The sequence below is a fragment of the Kogia breviceps genome, chromosome 3 (assembly GCF_026419965.1).
Source record: "Kogia breviceps isolate mKogBre1 chromosome 3, mKogBre1 haplotype 1, whole genome shotgun sequence".
NCBI lineage: Eukaryota > Metazoa > Chordata > Mammalia > Artiodactyla > Physeteridae > Kogia > Kogia breviceps.
In genome coordinates, this window is record NC_081312.1 from 46,294,013 (window position 1) to 46,316,756 (window position 22,744).

The window sequence follows — 22,744 nt, forward strand, 5'->3', positions numbered from 1 at the left end:
TCTATTCTAGAGAATGTTCCATGTGTGCTTGAAAAGAATTTTTTTTTTTTTAATGTAGTGTCCATCCTATAGATATCAGTTAAGGCCAACTGGTCTAGTGTCATTTTAGGACCTCTGTTGCCTTATTGATTTTCTGTCTGGAAGATCTATACATTGATGTCAGTGAGGTGTTAAAAGTCTCCTACTATTATTGTATTCCTGTCACTTTCTCCCTTTGTTAGTATTTTTATATATTTAGGTATTCCAAAATGGGTGCATATATGTTAATGAGTATAATATCCTCTTCCTGTATTGATCCCTTTATTATATAATGTCCTTGTCTTTCTTTATGGACTCTGTTTTAAAGTCTATTTTGTCCAATATGAGTATTGCTACCTCTGTTTTCTTGTCACTTCTATTTGCATGAAATATCTCTTTTCATCCCTTCACTTTCAATCTGTGTGTGTATTTTGCCCTGAAGTGAATCTCTTGTAGGCAGTGCATTTTAGTTTCTTGTCTTTTTATTCAGTCTGCCACTCTGTGTCTTTTGATGGGAGCATTTAGTCCATTGACATTTAAAGTAATTATTGATTGGTATGTACTTATTGCCATTTGAAACCTTGTTTTCCATTTGATTTTGTAGTTCTTCTTTGTTCATCTGTTTATGTTTTTCCTTTTGTGGTTTGATGGTTCTTTTTTATATTATGCTTGAGTTCCTTTCTTTTTGGTTGCTGTGAATCTGTCATGTGTTTTTGATTTGTGGTTATCCTGGTTTTCAAGTATGTTGACCCATAACTATATCTACTTGCTTTAAACTGATAGTCATATCATATAAGTTTGAACATGTTCTAAAAGATCTACATTTTAATACTCTCCTTTCCCATATTTTATGGCTTTGATGTCCCATTTTACATCTTCATGTTTATTCTTTTGCTGTTAATTGTAGTTAAAATTGCATTTACAAATTTTTTTGATTGTTTTGCAGTGTAAATAATGTAAACATTATTTACAATGTCATCTTAGTTTCAGATGTACAGCACAGTGCTTCAGTTATTGTTTTTTAATCTACTGGCTTATTTAAGTGATCTTCAGTCCTTTTATATATTTCCTTTTCTTTTTTTTATATTTTATTTTTGGCTGCATCAGGTCTTAGTTGTAGCATGTGGGATCTTTCATTGCCGCATGCAGGCTCTTCATTGTGGCACTTGGGCTTCTCTGTAGTTGTGGCACACAGTCTCCAGAGCGCATAGGCTCTGTGGCTGTGGCACACAGGCTCATTAGTTGTGGAGCGTGGGCTCAGTTGCTCCATGGCATGTGGGATCTTAGTTCCCTGACTAGGGATTGATCCTACATCCCTTGCATTGGAAGGTGGATTCTTAACCACTGGACCACCAGGGAGGTCCCATATATTTGCTTTTCCTATTGTGATTTTTCCCTATCCTATAGATTCTTTTTTTAAAAATTGAGAACATTTTAAAAAATTAATTAATTTAATTTTGGCTGCATTGGGTCTTCATTGCTGCGCACAGGCTTTCTCTAGTTGAGGTGAGCGGGGGCTACTCCTCGTTGCAGTGCACAAGGCTTCTCATTGCGGTGGCTTCTCTTCATTGCGGAGCATGGGATCTAGGCACACAGGCTTCAGTAGTTGTGGCTCGTGGGCTCTAGAGCACAGGCTCAGTAGTTGTGGCACACAGGCTCAGCTGCTCCACGGTATGTGGGATCTTCTCAGACCAGGGCTCAAACCTGTGTCCCCTGCACTGGCAGGTGGATTCTTAACCACTGCGCCACCAGGGAAGTCCCCCTGTAAATTCTTGCTTCTCTGCTATTTAGAGAAAACCTTTCAATATTTCTTTAAGGGTAGGGTTAATATTGCTGAATTCTTTTAGTTTTTGCTTGTCTGAGAAATTCTTTATCTCTCCTATTCTAAATTATATTCTTGCTGGGTAGTTGCAGGGTTTTCCCTTTCAGGACTTTGAATATATCATGCCACTCCCTTCTGGCCTGCAAAGTTTCTGCAGAGAAATCTGCTGCTAGCCTTATGGGGGTTCCCTTGTAACTGACTGTTTTTCTCCTGCTGCCTTTAGAATCCTTACATTAACTTTGGCACTTTAATTATGATATATCTTGGTCTGGGTCTGTTTGTGTTCATCTTGTTTGGAACCCTCTATCCTTCCTGTACCTGAATGTATTTCATTCTTCAGGTATGGAAAGTTTTCAGCCATAATTTCTGATACATTTTTGATCTCTCTTTTCTCCATCTGAAACCTGTTACGAGTTGGTTGGCACACTTTATATTATCCCATAGTTCTCACATGGTGCTTTCATTTTGTTGTTTGTCTTTCCATCTGCTGTTCTGATTGGATGATTTCCATTATTCTATCTCTCAGATCACTTATTTGTTCTGTTTTATTGCTTCTAGATTGGTTTTTATATTGGGAATTGAGTTATCTAATTTTGATTGGTTCCTCTATAGTTTCTAGTTCCTTGTTACAGTGACCTGCATTTCTATCTATAATCCTTTAGCATTTTTATTACCTATATTTTAAACTTGGGGTCTAGTTGACTGGTAGAGCCTGTTTCATTATTAGTTCTTTCAGGGGATTTCTCTTGTCCTTTTAATTGGGAGTAGTTCCTCTGCTTTTTCATTATACTTAACTGTTTCTCCTAAATTCATAATCTCCTGTGGTCTTGAAGGGGTGTTTTAATGTGGGGTGTCCCTGTGTAGGCTGTGTGAGTCCAGTATTTTTGATACAAGGGCTGTTTTTGGTATGCATGCCAGCCACATCTTTCCTCAAAGTGTACTGGCTGTCATCCTCCTGATAGCGGATGTGATTGGTGGTGTGTCCAGAGCCTGAGCTGGGTGTTGGGTGGGGCCTCCTCTTTGCTCCGTGGCTGTCACACACGGGGTGGGGTGTGCTCCCCAGTTGTTGGAGCAGAAGCCTAGAGGGTCAGGTTCAGTAAGGCTCCATGGCCCTTGAATGCATGCCCCGTCTCAAAGCATGTGGCTGCTGAAGCAGGTGAAGCTCACATGGTCTCAGTGAACCCAGGCACCACCCAAGCAGGTGTCCGCACCTCTGCTCAGCAGCAGCCCAAGGCCATGTCCCTTTCTCCGTTGTGTTCGTCCCAGGCCTAGTTCTAGGCTGTGATGTGCGGTGGGCTGGTGCAGGGGGCCAGGGTGCGATGACTGCAGGAATCCAGCTGGTTGTGCTGCTGCCTGGGACCTGGGCTGCCTCTGTGGTGGACCTCTTCCAGGACCTATCTGCCCCAGATCTGGCACCGAGCTGTAGTGTGGGGTGGGCGGACCTGGAGTGCTCCTGGCAGGTAGTGAGGCACTGTTTACTCCGCCCCAGAGGCTGTCCCCCCAAGACGTTTCTGTGGTGCTACCCAATGTGTGTGCTGACCAAGTCGGCCATGGCTGGACTGCCCCTACCCTGTGAATGCTGACAGTGGACTTTGAGGTTTGGACCAGACCACTCCCCAGGCCCTCAGAACTATCTCTTTGCAGCTAGGCTGGGTCCTCTCTCAGGACTTGTCCATCCAGGATTCAGTGCCTAAGCTCTGTGTGTACTAGCAGCACCCCTCCCGGCCCTGGCAAGCTTTTTGGACTGGAAGTGTGGCCAGGTGGAAGCCAGCGGTGCCCTCTCTCCCGATTGCTGGCCAACCACCTTGCGTATTCCTTGCAAGCAGAGTCCAGGCCCCTCTAGCCCCTCTGTCTATTCCAGCAAACCTCCCAGTAGGCAAGGGGGCCCCTCAGGGCTTGGGCCTGCCCCTGTGGACCTTCCCTCCTTCACAGATCCCTCCCAGGGGCACCGGTCCTGTCCTGATGTCTTTTTTTTTTTTTCTCATCCTGCCTGGTTACACAGAGAACTTTCTTATAGCTTTGGTTATATAAGAAATCTGCCAGTTTCCAGTTGGTTTTCTGTATGAATTGTTCCATGTGTAGATGGATTTTGATGTGCTTGTTGCGGGAGATGAGCTCTACGTCCTTCTGCTCCGCCATCTTGATCCTCCTCTTGCATGCATTTCTATTGGAATGTACCTAGGAGTGGATGTACACAGGGATACAGGGTGTACCTGTGTTCAACTTATTAAATACAGACTTTTAGTTTTCCAAATTGGTTGTACCAGTTAACATTTCCTATACTCTCATGAGTCCTAGTCACTTCACATCCTCATCAACATTTGGCACTTTCAGTCTTTTTAAGTTTAGTATTCTGATGTGTGTGTAGTGGTATCTCTTTTTAAAACCTTTTATTACAGAAAACTTCAAACGTATCTAAGAATAGGTATATTAGTATATAACGTTCCATGTTCCCATCAACCAGTTTCAACAGTTATCAGTAAAGGACCAATCTTGTTCTATATACATCCCCACTGGACTATTTTGAAGCAAATCCTAGATAACATTGTTTTTTTTCTATAATTTCTTCCAGCATATTTCTCTAAAAGATAAGGATTTTTTTAAGAAACATAACTGATTTGATTATCAACCTAAAAAGTTGGCAGTAAATCCTTCAATACATTGAAGTATGTTACCTACATGACTCTTCATTACTAATTATTAATACCTATCTCTAAAATATTCTTACTTATCCTCAGTAGCACTACCATAGACAAAAGTAACAGTAATTCTTAAATAGCATCTAATAACTAACTGATACTTACATGTTTCCAGGTGTCTCAGCTGTCTTGTTGGTTTAAACCAGAATCCAAATAAGGGTTACACATTTGCATTCGCATTGCATTTGGTTGTTACGCATCTTAAGTCTCTTAATCTACAATAATCTCCTCTGCCAGCCCCACCCCGATGACATTCTGTACAAGAGAAACTAGGCCAGTTGTTCTGTAGAGTGTCTCAGTTTCTGGATTTGCTCCATTCAATCTCTGCATTTTTCTATAAACTGGATTAGATCTAAAACTTCCTAAGTTTAAGGTTAAACATAATTGACAAGAGTAGTTTATCGGGGTGCTGAGGATTCAGTATTCCATCACATGAGGAGGCACATGTGGTCTGGTAGTCACACAACTAACGATGCTGGGCCGTGACAGCAGAGCTATGGATTTTCAGAAATGAGGGAACCTTTGAGCTCATGGCTACCTTTCATTTTAAGTGAGAATATCAGGCCCAGGAAGCTGTGAATTGTCCAAGAGGACATAGGGAGTTAGTGACTTGGCTGGGGTCAGACCCAGGAACTTGATCCTGTACTCAGCCTCTCTCCACTATATCCTCCTACCTTCTGCTCTGATTACTTCTGTGTCTGTGTTCTTACTAACTCAGTTTTTAAACATACTGTTCAGTGATGATTGCCTAAAGTGGCCATTTACAGGAATTCCCTGGTGGTCCAGTGGTTAGGACTCCGTGCTTTCACTGCCAAGGGCCCAGGTTCGATCCCTGGTCAAGGAGCTAAGATCCCACAAGCCGCACGGCATGGCCAAAAAAAAAAAGTGACCATTTTAATGACAGGATCTTTGGGAAGACTAAAAATAGAATAAACAAATAAATTATAGCTCTGTATATAAGTGTATAAATTTCAAGGGGTACTTCTGTACCTTGGTTCTATGGGAAAGTTTCAACTCTAATTTTTCTTTGAAATACCCAATGTTCAGGTGCTACTTAACTTTCTCCTTTTGCTGAGCAGGAAGGCAATGAATTGGTATTCTCAGACTCCCAAAGCATAGTGCCTAATAGATGGGAAAAAAAACCACAAATTACTCCTGGATTATTCAAGTGTACAGTAAATATTAGGTGAACAAATGCAACAAATGCTGGCAAACCATGATGCACATGAGTTGATCATTTTATATTAGGTAAATTGATTGCCTATAAGTGACCATTTATTAATCTTTTTACAGAACTAATATTCTCTCATACTTTACACTTAGCTGAAAGACATGTAACTTTTTCATATTAGATATTAATCAGTGCTTTTTAAGATTATAGAAATGGCTTTGCCTTATAGTAGGTCCTACAAGAACTTAGGTCTTAGGATCCAGATTCTCTCTGAGTCACAACTTGTAGCTGTGTCCTGTGTTCTCTAGCAGCTTAGAAATGGGACTGCCTAGGATGACAAAAGAGCACAGAGACCCTCTTTCTGTGCAACAGGGCAAGATTTTTAAGGCCACCATGATGTATAGAATGGCAATATTTATACTTACAGTTTCAGCCATTTAAAGGAGGTTTTCTTAGCTACATTTTAATGTTGCTGTGGGATAATTAGCACTTTCCTGAGAAAGTTTCCCCTCAACAGAGGAAAGAGTTTAAGAATTGTGTCAAGAGTTTAACTTCACCAGGAAATACCACAACTATACTTCAAATTTGTCATTTTATTAATAGTCATTCTTATTTTCCTTTTACTTAATTTATGTGATTTAACTGCTTATGTAAGTGCTTCATTATCTATGTCTTAAAGCTTCTAGATGTTTTAAAAATGTTTTCATTGTGTTGAACTGCACTGTAAGTATACTGTATTATGTTTCCTTTCGTCACAAAGAAGTATTGTGTTTTCACTTAGCTCATGATTTCTGTCTCTTCTCTGAAGGTCCATATCGGTTATCTCCCTAACAAGCAAGTTCTTGGCCTCAGCAAACTTGCTAGGTAAGTATGACTGTGTAGTGAATAAGGTGACAGGTTTATAGGAACTGCCCCTACATGGTGAGAATCTTATCAGGCTTGTCTCTTGATCACTGTGGATCTAACTTGGAAGGTACATTCCAACTTACTTTATAGTTGCAGAGACAATATATAGACAATAAGTATAGTCTAAGACAGACTAAGAGGACCTGAAAACACAAATGCCCTTCCTCTCGCTCCCCTATTGCCTGCCTTCTCCACCTCCCACCTGCACATCCTTGAAGCCTTACCTCACACTTCTCTCAGTAGAGCCTTCACTGACTGGAGAGGACCTGAGGGTGCATTCAGTTCAGCCCCCGTTCTTTAAGGGTGGTTTAGCTAACTGCAGGGGAGAGGAAACTGGCACAGAGGTCTAACGGCACTGCTCTTTGAAGTGGGGGCCTCAACTCTGCCTTCCACTATACCTGGGTACCTCCACACATCTCTGCATCCTGTAGGGCCAGTTGGTTCACATCTGGTTCTGTTGCTTCTACAGACCCAAGACCATGCCTTCCTTGGCTTTTTCAGCTTTCCCCCGCCTCTCTCAGCTCTATTATGAGACGGTACTAACTCTCTCCCTATTTCTTTCTGCTACAGTCATTTTTTCATTCTTGATCCTATGGGTTCTGGCCTTTGCTACCATTTTTGAGTTTTAGGAAAGAGTGGTGATATATACAAGCATGGTCTCCTGTGTTTAACTAGAAGTCAAATTGAGGGTCAGTGTTCATATATCTCTGATAGGGACAAAATATTGGTGACTAGACCTAAATACCCTTTTGTGTAGTTTCCTTGTATAGAGTTAGCAAGTTGTGGGTGATGGGGAAACATTGGGAGGTGTATGTGTTAAAGGAGAGTTAAAATGAAGGAGTAGGTAATGAAATGCCATCAAGAGTCCCCCTCCTTCTAAAAATAAACCAAGCTAAGTTTGGATAACTTGATTGAGGTGAAAGTGACCATATCAAAATTGGAATAAACATACCTTTGTGACCAACTGACTGTCTGTGGCTCTGATATGTTCCTGCTGCTTCTCCACTTAGACAATCCTGAAATGGTGGTCCAGATCTTTTTCAATTCTGTGTTGGACTCTAAACACCATCCCTGCAATCTGATGCCTGCTCTCCACAGCTGTTCTTCTTACTTTGTTTTCACTTCCACTTTCTTACTCATTTCTTCTAGGGATTAAGAAGAAAGTAGGTAGAAGAGAGAAATTTAACTTCCCTAGTTTCTGACTGGTTTCCCTAGTTCCATTCCTACTTGGCAATCTCACTACCAGACAGGACTACTTGGTAGCATGAAAGGATGTTCTTACATCATAAATATAATTGCTTTACTGCAGTCAGGCTCTTAATACAAATACGCAAACATGTTGGTGCCTTTCAGTGATCTGTACCCAATGACGGTGCCAAGGAGTGGCTGAAAAATAGTATTGGTGGTGATGGGGTTAATCAATCTTATTATAATTTCATTAGCAACCTCCTCTCCAATAACTTACTCCCAAGCGATAAAGTTATATATACAAGTGTCTTTGTTATAATTGGTTATTCTTACTGTTATATAATACATAGTCTAAGATCAGCAGGCTTGCTGTGCAAACACAGCTATAGGCTCACTCCCCTGGTTCCTTCCCTCTCTTCCAGCAAGATTGCGAATCTTCCACCTTATATAGAAATCTTGGCACTGCTTCTGCCTGTATCAGACTGCCCATGTGTAAAAGGTGTAGCATAGACAGTTTTCATATTATAAAAAGCTTGGCGGACCACACTAGGCCATGGTCTTAATGTAAGCAGTCTTCTCTAGAAGACCACACTATGTAGGCTGTGGGTAACACTTTATAGAAATGGATTGGAGAGTGATCTAGTGAGATCTTGGAAAAGGTGGTGACTTGGGGGTAGAAGGAATAGTCTTTGGTTATTTCCTTTCCTAGTGAAAGGAAAAGCTCTCCAATAATTAAGCTTTTATGAACAATACAAAGGAGTTAATTATTAGCATGGGGATTTGTCCTTACACTAATAGGATTAAAACATAAGAAAAAAAATGGAGCAGTAAACCAAAGAACTGAACTCAGATATTTTGTAAAAATTTTGAATAAAGGGTCTATTAAATGAAACAGGAGACTAAGATATTATCCAACTGCTTATTCCTTATAAGAAGTTGGAATATTTAGGGAATGAAGAGGAATAAATAAGGCTAAATGTCTTAGCAAAACTTCACTGCTCATTTTAATCTTGTATGTGAAGTTTGTTATATGCTTGCCTTTAAACGAATGACCTTTCAGTGCCAGGGAAGTCAAATATCAAACAGTAAAGCTTTAAGTAACAAGAAAATGCCAAAAGTGAGTTGATCTGGTTTAACTAGTAGAATTCTAGAGTAAATTTAGTTTGAATAGAAATTCCTTCTGTTGCTGAAAATCCACTCAACATGTATTCATTTTCTTGAATTAGAAAATTGAGTGAACACAATTAAATCTTGAATATAGAATTGTAGTGCCTCAGGTAGCCATGGTTCAATGGTTGGGCACTTACTGTGAAAGGACGATGTGCCAGTTATCATGGCTGCTAGAGAGAAGTAGGACAGAGCCACTGCCCTCAAGGAGAGTGGACAGTACTCCGCAGCAGGTGCCACAGATGTGCCTGGTTAGGAGGTCTGAGTTCAGAGAAGCCAAGATGGCTGTGGCCAGGCAGGACTGAGGAGACCCAGAGGTAGAGGGCTGAACAGAATTCTGAACAGAAGAGAAATTCCTGTAGGTACAGTTAATGCATAAACAAAGGCAAATCAGAGGGTAGGAGCAAGGCATCTTCCAGTGGATTGGGAGCAGTTTGATTGATACAGGAGATTGGGAGATAGTTAACAAGGGTAGATTCGATCACAAAGGGAACATTAAATTACAAAGGGAACATTGTTTTCTTGTTTCTCTATGCTATAAAAGTAACATAACATACCAGTTAAACTTAAATACAAGTGAGTGAGTAAAGGGAAAACTTTTCTTTCCTGTTTCTATTCCCCACTAGAGATCTTTCACTATCCTTCTGGAAGATTTCAGTGCAAACACAAACATGTAGCCTTAAAACTACTAGCTAAATGAGGCAAAAGGGGATCATATCCTACATTCTATACTACTTTAAAAAAAAAAACTTAATACCTTGAAATTCCTTGGACATCTTTTAGTCTAAAAAAGTTCCTTTTAATGGCTACATAGTATTTCTTTAATATAATTAATTTAACCAGTCTTTGATGTAAGTATAGCCTACAGTTTGAGACTACTGTCAAAAATGGGAAAAAGAAGAACTTTGGTGAACATGTCCTTATCTATTTCCTTACTTTGAGTCTAAGATTGGAGTAGGATTTGCTGGGTTAAGGGTAGCTAAATTTTTGATATTACCAAATTGCTCTCCAGAAAAGATCATACTGATCTATACTCTAGTAATAGATTAAAGGTGTGTGTTTCTCTACCCTTTTGCCAACACTGGCAAACATTGAAGAGTGTGAAACCCAAACAGGTAAGAAAAAATGGTACCTGTTGCTTTAATTTGCATTTAATCGGGAGAGGCTGAATTTTTTTTCAGGAACCTCTGCTCTTAGTCTTCGCTAATTTTTCCATTGGGTTGCTTGTCTTTTTATTACTGATCTGTATGAGCTCTCTGAATATTAAAGCTGCAAATAATTTTTCCAGGCTTGTCATTTGTCTGTTTTCTAGTAGTATTTTTCATGAAGTTTAAAACCTATGTAACCACCATAAACTCATGTTTTTGGGGGGTATTTTTATGGCTTTATTTTTATATTTAGATATTTGCTTCATCTGGAAATGTATTTAGGGGCAAGGAGTAAGAGGGAATCCATCCATTGCTGTTGTATGCTCACTGACCCCCCGCAACACCTCCACTTTCCTCGCATCATCACCACACTGCCTTCTTGCTATCCTCACTGCCACTCTCTGGGCCTTCATGTTCCTCCTGGGTTATGTGTTAAATTCCTAACTCCTGTCCTCTCATCTCTTAGGATCCTTAAATCTGCTCTCATATGCTGCTAGGATGTTCTTTCTCAAGTGTGGATTTCACAAAAGCTATGGAGCTGCGAAGGGGCAGCATTAATGAAGTTCAAGCTTCTTACCTTAGCTGACAGGTCCCACTGTGATCTGGCTCTGTTCTTGCTCTTCTTTCACTTTTTGCTCTAGCCACTCTTGAGAATTTGCAGCCCAGTGTCAAGTCTAGCTTGTCAAGTTATATGAAGGCATCAGAAATACTTCTAAGGTTTGCAAGGGTTAAGTTATACCATCCATGGGTTCTTCCTGCAAAAGTATCACCAGATTACTTTCCCAGTTGCCAGAGGAGAGAAAGCATAATGCAAGAGAAAACAGAGGATGGAGCACAGATGTTATAAGACCAGTAAGTAGGCTATTTAAATAAGCTGTCCACTGGGTTAAATCTGGTATCCAACTGTGTGCCCCTTTTAAAATAATAAAATGTTAATAAAAATCAAGGCAAAATTTGTCAAAGGGGATAAAGTGAGTCCTTATTTTGAGAAGGTTGTGTAATAAAAGTGGTCATGAATCTTCATCAAATGGGTTCAAAACAAAACATGAACTGGCTGAAATGCATAGAGAAACTGACAAACCTGAAAGGAGTAGGAACACTAATTACCTCTCAGTCTTTGAAGTGGACAAAAAGGATATACCCAGCAGAGTAATAGAATTTTGGCCAAAAGGTAAGCTTAAACTTAAAAAAATTGAACAGGCTGTTGTGTAACAAGAAAACTAGAAATTCAAGATTAAAAACCCAACTATTTAGAAGTCAAAATTTTTAAAACTTCCTTAGACATGATTAAAAAAATCATGATGCTAACACTATATAAATTGTATACAGTCTTTACTACAAAGCCATTCTTTGGAACTAACACCAACGCTCCCCAAAGTCTTCCAAAAGATTTAAGAGGAACCCTTCCAGGGCTTCCCTGGTGGCACAGTGGTTGAGAGTCCGCCTGCCGATGCAGGGGACACAGGTTCGTGCCCCGGTCCAGGAAGATCCCACATGCCGCGGAGTGGCTGGGCCCGTGAGCCATGGCCGCTGAGCCTGCGCGTCCGGAGCCTGTGCTCCGCAACGGGAGAGGCCACAACAGTGAGAGGCCCGCGTACCCCAAAAATAAATAAATAAAGTTACTTTATTAAAAAAAAAAAAAAAAAAAGAGGAACCCTTCCAAACTCATTTCAAGACATTATCCTGATACCAAACCAGACAAGGCCACTACAAGAAGAAAATTACAAGCCAAATACCCCTGATTAATATAGATGCAAAAATCCACAATATAAGCAAACTGAAATCAGTAATTCATTAAGAGTATCACACACTATGATCAAGTGGGATTTATTCCAGGGGTGCAAGGATGGTTCAACATTTGCAAACCAATCAATGTGATACACCACACTAACAAAATGAATGATAAAATCATATCTCATTAGATGTAGATGTAGAAAAGCATTTGACAAAATTCAATATCCATTCATGATAAAAACTCAGAGTAGAAAGGCAACCTACCTCATTGCCTGTGTAATAAAGGCTATATATGACAAGCCCACAGCTAACATCTTACTCAATGGTGACAAGCTGAAAGCATGAAAATATGCTTTCTTATAATATGCAACTTATGATAATAAGTTGCTTATAAGTCTGAGAGAATAATTCTATTTAGAAATGAGAGGTTATGTAACTAAGAATATGCTTTAAAAACTTTTAAAAACAGGTTAAAGAAAAAGATGGACAGGAATGAAGCAAGCATTAGAAAACCTGGATCAGCTAGTAACCATTAGAAAAAGTAAAATTAATGTTGGGAGAGGGGTGGAGGGGAAGGGGCTGGACCCAGTCAATTTCCTAGGCATTCTTTCAAACTTCTAAATAACCACTAGTTTTCATGTTGTGTAAGTAATTCAAGAGCATGGAAAAACCTGAAAAGCTATACAGTTTAATTAGATGAAGCTGTCTGTCCCTGATAACAAAGCCTGATAAAGCTGTTAATTATAGACTACCCTCAATTATGAGTAGTCATAAAAATCCTAAATTTCAAAAAACCTACTTCAGTAGGCTACAAGTACTGTTTTCATCATCCAAGGAGCTTTACTTCAAGAATACAAAAATAGGTTACATTAAAGTTTGAGAACTACTGATTCCAAGAGTATGGTAAACTAGATTGTAATGATATCTTGGTATAGCATACTAAGATATAATGTGTATTAACATTTCACACATTGGGGGAAATATGAAGCAGTTATTGTAAGAAGCCACAGGAATTACCCAGCACTGGGGCCAAAGTCAGGGTTTTGTCCTCCCTATTCTCCCCTAAATATTCTGGGGAGAGCAGGAAGAACCATCCCTAGGCACATAGTCACTTAGGTGTGGGGTCAGAATTCACATTACCTGTGTGGTCCTCAAAAAACCCAAGGCAATTTTTTAAGATGTCACTAAGGAGGTAGCCTTCTAGCACCTAGCAGAAACAAGTGCGTGTTTGGATACTTCTATCCAGGCTTCAAAGAATTCCCACAAATGTTCCTAAGACCATGTGTTCACTGAAAGTAAAAGAAAGTCACCATGAGCCAGATTCAGCTAAAACAATTGGTCAAATAGGGCAGATACCAGAGTTATCAGATACAGAATATACAAGTGTGTGAGAAAAATAAGAGTACTGTAAGTCGGACAAAGGGGCAAGAAACTTTCAGAATTAGCTAGGCAGATTGGAAAAGGAACCAAATATAACTCGTAGGAAGAAAAGCTGTGATAATGGAATCCAAAGTCCAGTACACTCACATCAAACAGATTTGGCACAGCTGAAAATGAGTCAACCCAAAGAAAGGTCTGAAGAAACTGCATGGAATACAACACAGGTGGGAAGTATGAATGAGAGTGTAAGACATGGAAGACTAAGAAGGTATGATATGCCGTTCATTGAAATTCCTGGGGGTAAGAGGCAATGGGGTAGGTGTAGTATTAGAGAAGTTAACAGCTGAGACGTTTCCAGAGCATATGCGGCCTATCAGTCTTCAGATTCAGGAAGCCTAATAGATCCCAAACAGGACAAATGAAATTAAACCCCCATCTAGACACAACATAGGCAAGAGTGCACATACTCAAGTACCATAAAAGCAGCCACACAGAAAAGTGTTACCTACAAGGTAACAGCAATTAGACTCTGACCGTTGATTTGCCTATGGCATTATTGAAAGGCAGATAAATATCAGTGTCAAACTAGAATTCTATTCCCAATAATTACCTCTCAGCAAGTTATCTTGACAGATGAGGGCAAAATAAAGGTTTTTTTTAAGTTCAGGGAAGCTATACGTTGGGCTGCACCTTACTGGCCTGCAAGCCCTGTAGTTGCCCAGCCTCAAAACTGAAGAAAGAACCTAGAAACATCAGCAGTTTAGTGGACAGGGGATCTTCCTAGTCTGAAGAAAAAGGTCCTGGAGCAACGCCTCCCCGCGCTCAGCAACAACCTTCTCTACTCAGTGTAGAAGGCTACCACTTACAGGGGAGATTGATGTCAGGTTGGCTCATCAGTTACCAGGGAAACTAGCAGCTAGGGCAGAGGGCAAGCACAAAGGTGGTAACTGATGAAGCCCTATAACTAGGAGGACTGGATAGTCATGTGAGTGAAACAGGGACTGATCAAGCAAGAGGACAGCCATCTTGAATGGCCTGACCATACCCTCTACCTTTACATACCCTGCATGACCCTTACAATCTTGGTCCACCCCTCTTGCGCAGTGTCCCTAGGGTCAGGTATGTAGAGGGGCGCCACAACCAGATACCACAAATGCAGTACAGACAGCAGCAGCTAAAGAGTAGCAAGAGGAAGCAAGGCGCTTAGCAGGTCCATTTACCATGGAAGTCCAGAGGAGGAGGACAAGGGCATCTCACCGTAGACCCAGCAATCGGACTCATTTTGCGGCGAGCCCACTGTTGTCACCCAGCCCTGGAACAGATTCCTTCCCCTCAGGCAAGGGACAAAATATAAGATGTTTAACAGGCACAATACAGGGGAGGTCAGGACCATTAAGCAAAGCATAAGCAATAATAGCATCCTGAGATAACGTGGTTTTTGTCCTGGCCTGCAGGACCACACCGCCTGTCCACCCTCAGTCCCCACAGCCGTGCCTAGTATTGGAGAGGTGGTGTGACAACCGACCCCAGGGTTAATATAACGCTGCCTTTCCCCAGGAGGGGCCCAGATTAATTACCTCAGCAGTCTTAGATGAGGCTAGGTAGGAGACAGGTGAAATCGCTAAGTCCCTTTCTAATCCTATTCCCCAACAGGGTGGCAAACCCAAACCACCTGGGACTTACTGTCAGTTCCAGGGCCATTTTATAATGTGTTCCCCTTGGGGCTAGATCCTGTGACAAGGGCAAAAACGAGTTATTGTCCTTCTGTGGTCAACAGCTGAACTCAGAGGGTGTTGACTAGTTACCTCTGGGTGAATATGACGTATGCACTGGGACCGCTGATCCTGGGATGTTCAGTTATAGTTTGTAGGGCTTGAGTTAGCCTCCTGGCCCATGCATTGAGAGAGCCGGTTTCCCATCTCAGTTGTTAAGTAGTCCATTCATTCAGCCTTTCAATTAGCCGGCAGCAGTGAGGTTGTAGGGCAGGTGAAAATGCCAGTGTGTCATTTCTATCAGCCCATTCCTGAACTTCACAGCTGGCAAAGTAGATTCCTTGGTCACTATCGATGTCCACGAGGGTCCTGTATGTCACAAGCAGCTGTTCTAGACCCCAAATCATGGTTTTGTGCATTGCTCGATGACTTGGGTAGGCCTTTTGTAGCGTCTTCCACCTACTGTAATGCACTGTAGACTGCATATGGCTGTCGTTCCATGACACTATATGGTTGCTCCGCCCCCTTCCACAGCTGGGACCAGAAGCCCATGCGTACTCGGATTAGTTTGCCGTTGCCACAGACACCAACCAAATCCTCCCAGGTAACTGGCCACATCCAATTCGCAAGCCTGCCCCTGAGTTAGTATCCCTAAAGCCTGTGTCTGTAATTGTTTAGGGATGGTGAGTTGGGGTATGCTTATATATTCTAGATATTCCAGGTCCTTGAGTTTTGTTTGTGTTGACCAGCCGGCCCAGTGCAGTCAGATGAGCTATGAGCGCGGGACTGCTACTTTTTTTTTTTTTTTTTTTTTTTTTTTCGGTATGCGGGCCTGTCATTGCTGTGGCCTCTCCCGTTGTGGAGCACAGGCTCCGGATGCGCAGGCCCAGCGGCCACGGCTCACGGGCCCAGCCGCTCCGCGGCATGTGGGATCTTCCCGGACCGGGGCACGAACCCGTGTCCGCTGCATCGGCAGGCGGACTCTCAACCACTGCGCCACCAGGGAAGCCCGGGACTGCTACTTTTAAATTGGAAAGAGACTCTGAGGATAATAGGCTATCATGAACACAATGGAAGAAGAAGGCATCTCTCATGGTAGTCAGCTGCCACAGGGCCCCGCATGGCTAGTGGACAGCCACCTCGCGATTCCCGCCCCCCTCCCCCCAACTTTCCGTTCCCCACCCGTACTTACCGACATCTCTGCATTCACGGGAGTTTCCTCGGCCTCCTGGCTGGCTCAGCAATTATTGGGCTGCGTCTTGAAGGCCTGCAAGCCTTATGATTGATTGCCCAGCCTCAAGACTGAAGAACGAGCCCTGAAACAGTGACAGAGACATCAACGGTTTAGTGGAGAGGAGGATCTTACTAGTCCAAAGCCAGGTCCTGGAGCAGCTCCTCACCGTGCGTGGCAACAACCTTCACTACCCGCGAGAGAAGGAGGCTACCATTTATAGGGGGAATTGACATCAGGTTGGCTCATCAGTTACCAGGGAAACCAGCAGCTGGGGCAGAGGGCAAGCATGGAGGCAGTTACTGATTAAGCCCTATAATGAAGAGGATTGGCTAGTCATGTGAGTGAATCAGGGACTCATCAAGCAGGAGACGTAGAGAGAGCAAGACAACAGCCATCTTGAATGGCCTTCATACACTATGTGATTATCTTTAATGCTGAGAAGACAGAAATCCGACACCTATTCTTTACTTGAAAAAGAAAAATAAACTAGGAATAAGAAATGATAAACTCTGAGCATAGGGGCCCTGTTCGCCACATAATCATATACACAGTAGGTACTCAATAACGAATGACCCTCTTCTGGCACGGTCGCCAGCAACAGGCAGGCACCCGGGTTGGCAGTGAAATGTTAGAGGCATTCCTGTTAGGGTAGGCAGCCCACCTGTGACTGACTTCATCGGCTGTCGCAGGTATAAAGAAGCAAGTCATCAGTTCTGTCTGAGTGGCACAGTGGGGGAAAGGGCCATAACATACCTCATGGTAAGCTGATCCTTAAATTGAGTCCAAATTCATGATTAAAAGGCCAAATTTTAAAGAAAAGACCCTTCACATGAGTTGCGATCCTCAAATGTGTAATTCTGTAGCCATCTTTACATTTTACAGCCAGAGTAAAAGATGTTGAAAGGGGAAATTCATCACTTGACAGATTGTGTTATGAGCTAAGATCAGGGGCTTTTATTTGGAGGGGGCGGTTAATCCTACTGAGTGCTTATGTAGACCTGTATTATAAAGAGATGTCTGAAGAAGTCTGTTTAGCTCTAATCTAATTATCCTAATAGGTTTAGTTGGTACATAGTTGACATTTGTCTGTTATTAATTAACAAATAGTCTTTATTTTTAACTTGAGCTTTAAGCTCTTATTAAACAATATGCTTAATTAGAACACGTGAGATGTGACCTAAAATTGATGATGTGGGAGCTTGAAAATTACTTACCTCTAATTGTTTTTCCTAAGTGAATGTTACACTTAATTCTCTCTGTCTTTGGGGACTTAGGGAAGCACCACTGTGTCATGGTTGGTGGTCTCCGTTAGACCCTCCCTCTTCTCATTTACTTGTAGTTTTTGTATCTTTCTATCCTCCTATAAGCATTTATCTCCTGACCAGACCCTACAATTACTTCAGTACAGCAATTATTCTTTAGACTTATGGGGAAGCCTTGCCAATTTCACTTCAAACAATTTATAATTAACTGAAACAATTCTTTCTTTTCTAGGATTGTAGAAATCTATAGTAGAAGATTACAAGGTAAACTTTGAAACTACTTTATTTACAGAAAAACATTTTTTATTAAGGAAAAAGTATTTTTTGTTTTACTAGTGTTATACATATGGCTTATAAAAATCAAGGGAATTCCCTGGCGGTCCAGTGGTTAGGGCTCAGTGCATTCGCTGCGGTGGCCAGGGTTCAATACCTTGTTCAGAGAACTAAGATTCCCCCAAGCTGTGTGGTGTGACCAAAAAAAAAAAAAAAAAAAAAAATTAAAACTTTATAGGAATATAAAACAGAAAGTCTGCTGTGTTTCAAGCCTGCAGAACAAATCATTGTATTTGCACATTCCTTCACATTTTATTGCATACACCAACATTTAAAAAATCAATCTACTTTTATTATAGTATTTGAAAATTGGTGTCACCTTCTTTTTCCCCTACTTTTTCACATATCAAATCTTAAACATTTTTTCACATACATGTAACCATCTCATTCATTTTACTGGCTGTTCAGCATTCCATTGTACAGCTACGCTGTGGCTTGACTTAACCAGTTCCTGCTCTGATATTTGGGGATTTTGTTGGTTTTCAAATAGGTGCAGTGCTGAACACTTAATGTTTTCAAAGATGTTGTTTATTCAGCACAGGAACTACATTATTTAGGTTAAATCATTGATTTTCAACATTGCTCTAAGTACAATTCAATAATTGGATTGTAGCTCCTTTGTTAACCCTGCTTCAAGCTATTTATTCGTTTACTTTACTCTGCCTCCATGGGGGTGCTTGTTATCAATATTTGGCCAGTCTTTTTGCACACCTAAAGAGACAGTCGTCATTCTGATCTGGTCCCTCCAGTGTTGCTGGAGGGCACCAGGGGTTCCTTAGTTCCCCTTGGCAGCTGTACTGCAGGTGAGGGGACTGAACAGGGGCATCCTGTGGCCCAGACAGCAGAGCAAGCAAACTGGTAAAAGGTGGTGTGTCTTGGCTCTTAAACCTCACCAAAGTCTTGATTTTTAAGATTTCAAATATTCTAGAGACAACAAAAGCTTCCAGGTCTCTGTTCGTGTCAGACTCTTAAACTGAGCTCCTTGTCACATCCACAGTTCAAGAGCGCCTTACGAAACAAATTGCTGTAGCAATCACAGAGGCCTTGCGACCTGCTGGAGTGGGGGTAGTGGTTGAAGCGACGTAAGTCCATGTTTGCCTTTAATAATGTCCCAGTGGTGTTTTGGGCTGGAGGTGTAGAGAGTCATAGGCTTAGGTGTGGTGAATTTGCACAACAGTGCAAATCAGTCTTCTCTTGATTTCTTCTTTAGCTCTTTGTTGCTAAGAGCAGAGTTTTCCCAATATTTTGTCACACGTTTGAAAAATAAAGAGTTGTACTTAAGAATAGGTACAAAGAGCAACTGAAGACACTTCTTTAAGTTAGAATGAATTATGAGAATTGCGAACATCTTGTGGGCAGTTTTCACCCATTCTTTTGTCATGGCGTGAACTGTGCACTGTGGGTGCCGTCCAGCTTCACCCACTGTGGTCACCGTTCTCTGGATTCTGCCTGGTGAGACCAGCGTGCCGCAGTATTTCTCGGAACACCTAAGCTAGCTTAGTGCTGTCTCGGTCCTGAAGATGGATCAAGTGAGAATCCTGAATTTCTTTTTATCTAGAAGTATCTCTGTAGACACTTTGTATTAGTTTCACTCAGGAAGAAAATTCTATTTTTCCCCCTCCAACTGGATGCCTTAAGGACTCAACCACTGATAAGAATAAGAGCTATAAGGCTTAGGAACTTAAAAAAAAAAAAGTTTTAGACTAAATTTGTCTAAGAAGCGACATTTTGATATACTTGGTAACTGTGAACTCAGTTGAGTCAGATTTAATCTTTCGGGCTGCTTTTATTTTAAAAACCAAACCAGCAACTGTCTACTCCTTGAAGCCACGTTTGTTGCCTTGTTTTGTAGACACATGTGTATGGTAATGCGAGGGGTACAGAAAATGAACAGCAGAACCGTGACCAGCACGATGCTGGGGGTGTTCCGCGAGGACCCGAAGACCCGGGAAGAGTTCCTGACTCTCATTAAGAGCTGAACCTCAGCGTGTGCCACGTGGTTTACAGATTGTGCAGCTAGTAGTATGATTTGGTCTTAACTGTTTGTACATTCCATTTCCAGTTGTTGCTTATCCCTTGTCACTAATTGTATTTAATAATTATTTAAAGCAAGTCAAATAAAGATAATTAATAAAGGGGTAATTAATCTACTTTCTTCTTGCCACCTTTTAGTGGCAACATTCGAGCAAACTGCCAATAGTGTAAGTTACTTGCATAAAACCACTGCCTTTCAGGCAACCTGAGGGTGCTGGGAAGGGAGAAGAATTCATGTGTTTTGTTCAGAGTATGGTAATTTGATTCAGAAGCACAGGTGTGTTGGGAATGGGAGAAAACTATGACCAATATATTTATTTTATTCTCCCCAAACAAAAATGGCATAGTGCTTAAAATAATTTATGTATAGTGTGCAGCATTGCTCTGCAAATTTAAAGTCCAACAGGCTCCACTTTAATCATGTTTATTTAACTGCCAGTGACACTTTATTTTTTATATATTTATTTTTAAACTATCCAGTTGTAACATATGTCACCAAGCGAAGGTGGTGGAATATGTATGTTTTTAAATTTCACTATGAGTTAAAAAGGCAATTTCTACCTTCTGTTCTTTTTAAAATTCAAGTACAGGGAATTAATTCCTGGAGTTGTTTACGAGTATATTCTCATGTCAGTATACAGGGATTTAGATATTTAACTCTCTGTGCCTTGATGAGAATATCACACCATTTAGAGTATAGATACCTTTGCCTTTTCTTAAAAAGCCATTATTTTATAAGACTTAGTGCTGACATTGCAAATAACTAGCTCTCACAGTTCTACCTTTACACATTTCCTGGGAGCTTACTTTGTGAGTTCCTTGTAGATGCCTCAAAACTTTTTTTTTTTCACTTATCAAATATTTTTCTAAGTATTTACAGAAACTTTTGAAAGTGTCCATCATTTTCAGGTCTGCAGGACCATAGCTTCCGTGAATATGAGAGAATGCAGAATTGCACTGTGGCCTGCATTGAGCTATGTCCTATGTCTAATGAAAGCTGTATTGTTGGTGTCTGTAAAAATGCACCGTCATTATCTGGAGTGATTGGAAGCTACTAGAAGCCAGTGTTCTGGTTTCCCTTGTGGTCCATGTGGATCTTGTCTTCTGTGTAACTGTTCAAGTGGGATAGGTCTTTTAGTCCAGGAAGCTGCTGCCTTATTAATGATTATCTTAAAATTTCCTCCACTGGGGCAGTGTGGGCCAAATTAAAACAAACAAATGAAAAAAAACCCAACTCTGCAAAAACAAACACAATTATTCCATGGAGAAGTCTCTTATTTGGTTGATGTTGTCCTCTTCAAATTTATCCTGTTACCTTTACAAGGATTAACTACAATGCTTGCTGTAACTCTGGTAGTCCTGTCTCTGCCACTCTGATGCCATTTGGCTTATCCTAGGGCCAGATGGCAGTTTTTTTGTTTGTTTAATTTTAAATCTTCCCTACTTCTAGTTCCTATATATATATATATATATATATATATATATATATATATATATTTTTGCGGTACGCAGGCCTCTCAATGCTGTGGCCTCTCTCATTGCGGAGCACAGGTTCCGGACGCGCAGGCTCAGCAGCCATGGCTCACGGGCCCAGCTGCTCCGCGGCATGTGGGATCTTCCCGGACTGGGGCACGAACCCGTGTCCCCTGCATCGGCAGGCAGACTCTCAACCACTGTGCCACCAGGGAAGCCCTATATATATATATATTTTTTACTTGGAGTTTCTAAAGTAGAGTGGTGGTTGATTCTGAGTTCCTTTTAAAATCTAACCTGATATAAACATTATCCTGCTTAACATTTAGAGATAGAATTAAACATTCAGCTCACGTTTAGTATTTTAAAGTTTTTACACCTGTGACTTGGAGGACCAAAGAAATTGTTAGCTGTTAATTCATCTTTCTGAGATCAACTGTATTCCTTTTTAAAGATTGTTTATTCTTTTTTTTTTTTTTTTTTCGGTACGCGGGCCTCTCACCATTGTGGCCTCTCCTGTTGCGGAGCACAGGCTCCAGACGCGCAGGCTCAGCAGCCATGGCTCACTGGTCCAGCCGCTCCGTGGCATGTGGGATCTTCCCGGACCGGGGCACGAACCCGCGTCCCCTGCATCGGCAGGCGGACTCTCAACCACTGCGCCACCAGGGAAGCCCTTAATGATTGTTTATTCTAACATTCCTTAGAAGTGTTCTCATAAAGGTCTACAGTATCCACAGTATTGGTCTAGAGTATTGATAAATGCAAAGTAATTACTTGTCTGTTTTACTCTGGTCTGTAGTACTTCAAAATTACCTTTTCATATCCGTGGCCTTGAGTTCATTTTGGGGATTTTTAAGAATTTGATGCATTTAAATACACTGTTCAGTTTAATTGTTCAAATTGTATGTATATTGTATCTGAAGTTGGTTTTATTCAAATTATTAAAGTGTTATGACTGTTCTTGTGAAAGTAGTTTCTTTTTGAACCACTGCTAGAGATATATCAATAAATTCAATTATTTTTACTGCATTCTGTTTTAGCAAAGATACCCTTCATAAGGGCTTCTCTCAGCCATCAAGCTATTAGAATATAAATCCCAGACATAAATTTACCCCAGGCTCTCTGTTTCCCTTTGATATTCAGTTTGGATATTACTGTCCTCACCCTATTGCAGTAATGGGAAAGACAGATCTGGATTAAGAGTAAGGAATCTGAATGGTCCACATGTCCCTGTTCTAAGCCTAACTTTGCATAACTGCAGCCCCTGAGAACTCCACTGCTTTCTGTGTGGGAGCAGCTGAAGAGGGAAGAGCTGGCTGGGGCAGGGAGCTGGGCAGTGCAGGGAGTAGAAGAGTTTCCCTCCCTTTTATAGGGAAGAGCCTGCCTGGGCAAAACTTCCAAGTAGGAGCAAAGGTTTTGCTGCCTCTTTTCTGTCCATGCCTGGTGACCTCATCATTCCCTCT

At 41.3% G+C, this 22,744-nt stretch overlaps 1 protein-coding gene across 4 annotated transcripts in view; it reads left to right on the top strand.

Moving 5' to 3' along the window:
• The window catches only part of GCH1 (GTP cyclohydrolase 1), a 54,199-nt gene extending 31,952 nt beyond the window's left edge, over positions 1–22,247 (top strand). Inside the window, exons 3-6 of one of the 4 annotated variants that reach the window (XM_059055728.2) lie at positions 6,519–6,574; positions 17,674–17,705; positions 18,772–18,856; positions 19,627–22,247. In XM_059055728.2, coding sequence (XP_058911711.1) covers positions 6,519–6,574; positions 17,674–17,705; positions 18,772–18,856; positions 19,627–19,753 — 300 coding nt within the window. In that variant the 3' untranslated portion in view covers positions 19,754–22,247. The remainder of the gene's footprint in view (positions 1–6,518; positions 6,575–17,673; positions 17,706–18,771; positions 18,857–19,626) is intronic. The other 3 variants (XM_059055729.2, XM_067028446.1, XM_067028447.1) reach the window with 3 other exon arrangements.
• Positions 22,248–22,744: the final 497 nt, after the last annotated feature.